Source organism: Mus caroli, chromosome 7 (assembly GCF_900094665.2).
Source record: "Mus caroli chromosome 7, CAROLI_EIJ_v1.1, whole genome shotgun sequence".
NCBI lineage: Eukaryota > Metazoa > Chordata > Mammalia > Rodentia > Muridae > Mus > Mus caroli.
The window spans coordinates 18801945-18807358 of NC_034576.1; the positions used below are offsets into that span (position 1 = coordinate 18801945).

General features: G+C 53.4%; 2 protein-coding genes across 3 annotated transcripts in view; one reads left to right on the plus strand and one right to left on the minus strand.

Annotated features, from left to right (window-relative positions):
* Positions 1-966: 966 nt before the first annotated feature.
* Bloc1s3 (biogenesis of lysosomal organelles complex 1 subunit 3) lies at positions 967-3576 on the minus strand. Its single transcript, XM_021168103.2, has 2 exons — positions 3517-3576; positions 967-2814 (listed from the first exon to the last, which is right to left on the minus strand). The coding sequence occupies exon 2, from the start codon at positions 2803-2805 to the stop codon at positions 2218-2220; it is 588 nt and encodes a 195-aa protein (XP_021023762.1). The 5' UTR covers positions 2806-2814; positions 3517-3576; the 3' UTR covers positions 967-2217.
* Positions 3577-3904: 328 nt separating this feature from the next.
* The window catches only part of Trappc6a (trafficking protein particle complex 6A), a 6231-nt gene continuing 4721 nt past the window's right edge, over positions 3905-5414 (plus strand). Inside the window, exon 1 of one of the 2 annotated variants that reach the window (XR_002378369.2) lies at positions 3905-4046. Coding sequence is in view for 1 of the 2 variants with exons in the window: in XM_021167637.2 (XP_021023296.1) it covers positions 3963-4046 (84 nt within the window). In the remaining variant the exon portion in view is untranslated. The remainder of the gene's footprint in view (positions 4047-5414) is intronic. The other variant, XM_021167637.2, reaches the window with a different exon arrangement.

The following is a 5414-nucleotide window of genomic DNA, read 5'->3' on the forward strand; positions in this document are numbered from 1 at the left end:
TTGTGAGCCACCATGTGGTTGCTGGGATTTGAACTCTGGACCTTTGGAAGAGCAGTCGGGTGCTCTTACCCACTGAGCCATCTCACCAGCCCTTTCTTTGTCCTTTCTTGGCCTGTGTACATTTACCCAGTCCCTGACACAGGTGGAGTTAGGGCAGAGTTGTAAACAACTGCTTGTGAAGAGTGGCTGGACCCTCAGGTGAGGTGGCACAGCCTCCTTATACCCCCTTCTTCTAGGGAACTCAAAGGTCAACAAGTCCAGTCTGTGGTGGCCTTGTGCCAGTGGCGCAGCAGAGCTTCGGGAGAGGACAGCCTTGCCCATCACCTCTGTCACATACAGGCCCTTACATGCACACGCACAGCCCCTGACATCTGCAGACACATCTGCACACCCAGGAACACCTGAGCCCACAATACAGGCACACCTGCATGCATGGCAGACACACCTGTTTATACACAGGAAGCTCTACACACATGCAAGCACACTTGCTTATACACACACATGGACACACCTGAACATATAGGCACACCTGCATACATCACACATACTGGGCAAACATACCTGCAAACATACACACACATGTGCATACACACAATTTTTTTTCTTTTTTAAAACTGAGACAGGATTTCTCTGGGTAGCACTGGCTGTTCTGGAACTTGCTCTACAGACCAAGCTGGCCTCAAGCTCAGATCTGCCTGCCTCCACCCAGCTAGTGCTGGGACTGAGGTGTGTGCCACCACTGTCTGACATGCACCAGTTACATGTTTTGTTTTTGAGGAGGGGAAGGGCTTGGTTGGATTTTTTTGGGTTTTGTTTTGTTTTTTGAGCTGAGGACCAAACCCAGGGCCTTGCACTTGCTAGGCAAGAGCTGTAACCCTGAGCTAAATCCCCCATCTCCACGCCTAATTTCCAATAAAACCCTGACTCTAGTAGATGTAAAAACAAAATAGCACATCAGCTGGTTAGTTTAATAATTTATTTATTATATGTAAGTACACTGTAGCTGTCTTCAGACACACCAGAAGAGAGAGTCAGATCCCATTACAGATGGTTGTGAGCCACCATGTGGTTACTGGGGTTTGAACTCAGGACCTCTGGAAGAGCAGTCAGTGCTCTTAACTCTCCAGCCCCACCCCACTCCCCACCCCGGGTAAATTTTTAAAGGGGACACAGGCATCTAAGAATGTGCTAGTTTGGCCGGGCAGTGGTGGCACACGCCTTTAATCCCAGCACTTGGGAGGCAGAGGCAGGTGAATTTCTGAGTTTGAGGCCAGCCTGGTCTACAAAGTGAGTTCCAGGACGGCCAGGACTGCACAGAGAAACCCTGTCTTGAAAAACAAAAAAAAAAATAAAATTAAATAAAATTTTAAAAAAATGTGCTTGTTTGTTTCTTTTGAAGCAGGGTGGTCCTAGGAATTGAACCCTGGGCCGCCCATACTAAGCGTACACAACACCACTGAGCTACAGTCTCACCCCACCACCCAAGCTCCCTTCCACATAAGGTCACTGAATCCTCATTAAGACAGAAACAAAAGGAGTGGCCAAAAGACACCCAAAAAGCCAAACCCAAAGAGGCAAAAAGAACCTGTTATCCTCGGGGCCCATAGAGGTCAGAATCCAAGTCCTTTTAGCATCCAGAAAGAGACACAGTGAGTGGTAGATTTGTATTTGTGGCGTCACGTCTCTATAGCGATCAAAACACCAGGGGGCACTGCCCCTAACCCAAAGGCCTAAGAATTAGGGTTGCTACCCAGGCCCTAGGTTGGTCTGCATTTGGCCAAAGCGATCTGTGTGTAAGAGGGGTATGTGTAAGAAGAAGGTATCCTCGGATCAGGAGTGATCATTTAGGGATGTAAACTAGAGAGACACCACTACCCCCCAAAGCCTAAATTCAGAGAGGCTCAACAAACGAAAGGAAACCTCCGGCTTTGCCCAAGAGTAAAGCTGAATTTAGGAAACAGGACCAGAATGAAGGGATAGGGGCTAAGCTACTTGATAGCCACAGAACCTGGGCCGAGTCTTGGATTGGGGATCCCGGAATTGTGCTAAGAATATCAAAGAAGATGCAAGGATTCGGCTTCTGTCGGCATTGATCAAATGCTACCACGCATTGGAGGCCTCGGCGATCCAGGAACAAAAACAGAGTCAGATGCCACAGGTGGTATGAATGTTCACCAAGAGGCAGAGTCAGGTGGGGGACACAGAGTGACATAGAGCCTAGGCTCTAGGTCCCGGGTCCTGCTCGGGCTCGATACCAGGAACCCCTCGTATGTCCGGCAGCAGGCGACAGCCAGCCACGATATCCAGGCGCTCGGCGAGCGCGCAGAGGTCCCCGCGGGCCAGGCGCACGCTGTGGGCGGCTGCCAGCCCGGTGGCCTGAGCAGCTGCCAGCCTCCCCGCCAGGGCGGCCACATCGCGACCCGCACGGCGGTACACGCCGCTCACCGCAGCCGCTACGTCGTGGTCCAGGCGCGTCTGGCTCTCAGCCAACCGGAGCTGCAGCAGCGAGCGCGCAGGCGCCATGGCAGGGGTCTCCTCGGTGCCCCACGTCTCCGCCGCATCGCGCTGCACCACGAGCGGGGGCAGGTCGACCGGCACAACCGTGGGCTCGGGCTCAGGCTCCGAGTCGGTCTCCGCCGCCTCCCCGGCCACACGCAGCCCCGTGGGACGGCCGCGCGTAGGGCCCGAGGGACCCAGGTATAGTTCCTCCTCGGACGAGGATGCAGACAGCTCCGACTCGGTCTCCGCAGCTTCCCCAGGTACCACTGTCCGCGGCCTTCTCCGCCGATTCTGGGATGACTCCATGGCACGGAGCTGGAGAAGAGGAGTTGAACGGACGTGAGGTCCCGAGTCCCAGCCCCTTCACCGCCATCCCCAGCGAGTCCTGACTTGGCCTCAGTTTCCTCTTGTGTACACATGGGTTGGAATTGTGCACCTCTGTATCATTCGTGTGCACACCGGGGAAACCAAGGACCGGCCAGGCAAAACCTTAGAACTAGGTCCCGCGAGATGGCTCAGCTGGGAAAAGGCATTTGCCATCAAGCCTGACGCCAAGAGTTCGAACCCAGGGACCCACATGATGGAAGAAGCGAACTGAGGCCCGTACAGTTGTCCTCTGAGCGCTACACGCGTGCTAGAGACGCACGCGTATATATACATTAAATAATATAAAAAATAATAATAATACGGACTTTAATTCCCAGAACTGTAGGAGAGGCAGGAAGATCTCTGTGAGTTCGAGATCAGCCTGATCTACAATAGTGCCAGGCCATCCAGCACTACATACATAGTGAGAACTTGTCTCAAAAAAATACTGACAATAATAAAGTAGGTTTTAAAAGCTTTGTAACCAAGAGTTCCCAGAGTCCCACCAGCACAGACCACACCCTACACTGTCCTCCTGGCCAGCGAGCACTCGGCCGCAATAGGCACCAGGGCAAACACAGAAAGGACAGCCGCCCGAGGGGACACTTAACAAGAGCCACCGACACCAGAGTCCCGGAAGGAAGGCCATACCCGGTCTCCGAGGCTCCGAGCCCGAGGGGTCCGCTGCCTGGCGGAAGTGAGCCGGACTCTCGTAGCGTCACGTGAGTCGAGGTATGGCCAATAGGAAAGCGGTTAGACAAGTCGCTTCCGTAGTGTGGGTTTATTTATTTATTTGCTTATGTATTTAGGAAAATTCTGTGTAACGCGTGAATTAGTTTTTTTTAAACTTGGACCCTCATAGGAATCAGAGACTCAGCCAATTGGATGTCCGAAGACTCGGAAACAGGGAGGGAAAAGCGAAGTAAGGGCGGAAGATGTTAGCAGCGCGGCGAAGGAAGGGGCTCGGTGGACCCGCCTCCTCGCTTTCAAGAAGTAGGCGGGGCTAAATAGGATCACCAATCAGATCGGGCCTACCTCCCGAGCTGACCAATGGGAGCCGGAAGCGTTGGCCAGGTGTGAGGGTCGCGAGGCGGCGTATGGCGGACGCGGTGCTATTCGAGTTTCTGCACACCGAGATGGTGGCGGAGCTGTGGGCCCCGGACCCGGACCCTGGCTCGGGGGTGAGCGGCACGCCGTGGCCTCGGGGTGGAGAAGTGGGGTGTGATCGAGCCTTATGGCAGGTCATTGCTGAGGCGGAGCGAGATGACTCGGGTCAAGGCGCTCAGTTCCAGGCCTCGTCCTGGGGCGCCGTTGATAATTAGGGTAATTGGCTGTTATTGGGCTCAGATGAGGACTCGCCTCACCACCCACTTAGTATGCAACTCAACATCTTTAATCTTCCTATCCTTCGGTTTCCTCCTTAGAAAATGCACCCTCAGTCATACCGGGTCTCATCTGTCCCCTCTGCCTGTGTGCTGGGATAAAGTGCGTGCTGATCGCGCTACACCCCAGCACACAGTGAGTTTTTTAGTATGGATTTGCCCCTGTAATGAGTAAAGACCCCACCCGGTAATGTGGAAGGTGGCGCTGGGATCACTGAAATATTGTAATCAATAATAGTTACCACCACTTATGTGTTCCTTTGTGCCTTCCTGTGTGTCATACTCCCACCCACCTCCCATTGTCTTCCTTCCCATCCTAGGGAGGTCATGAAGAAGCTGCTTTGTGCAGAGGTACATGCTCTGGGAAGGAGGGAGCCTGCTTCCTCTCTGCTCTGTGTCACCTTGACTCTAAAAAAGAGATTAAAATAGCTTTCTGTGAGCCTGCACAGATATGAGTTTGCCCAGGGCTCTCCTCGTAGCTCCTAACTGCTGCCACCGACTGTGTCTGTACTGGGGGCCCTACAACTGAGGTAATAGAGTTAGTGGAAGTGTGGCCCGAGCATCAGGTCTCAGGAGCCTCCCTGATTTTTTTTTTTTTTTGGAGGGGGGTTCCAGACAGGGTTTCTCTGTGTAGCCCTGGCTGTCCTGGAACTCACTCTCTGGACCAGGCTGGCCTCAAACTCAGAAATCCGCCTGCCTCTGCCTCCCAAGTGCTGGGATTAAAGGCCTGTGCCACCACGCCCGGCTGCCTCACTGATTTTATAGGCTACATGGCAGCTTGAACTTCCATGACTGCGTGGGAGTTCAAGACCTGCTGCAGAGACTGCTCTGCTCTCTCTTTTCTTCCCTGAGTATCCCTACCCCAACCTGACTCTTGAAGCAGGTTTTCACTGTATGACCCAGGCTGGCTTCTGGTGATCCTCCTGCCTCTGCCTGGAAAGTACTAGGATTATGGGCCCTCCTGTGTCTGGTTTGCACATTGTGCCTCCAGTGTGGTACAGTCAGCCTCTGCATCCCAGAATGCTGCATCAGTGGTGGCGCATGCCTTTAATCCCAGCACTTGGGAGGCAGAGGCAAGTGGATTTCTGAGTTCAAGGCCAGCCTGGTCTACAGAGTGAGTTCCAGGACAGCCAGGGCTACACAGAGAAACCCTGTCTCAAAAAAACA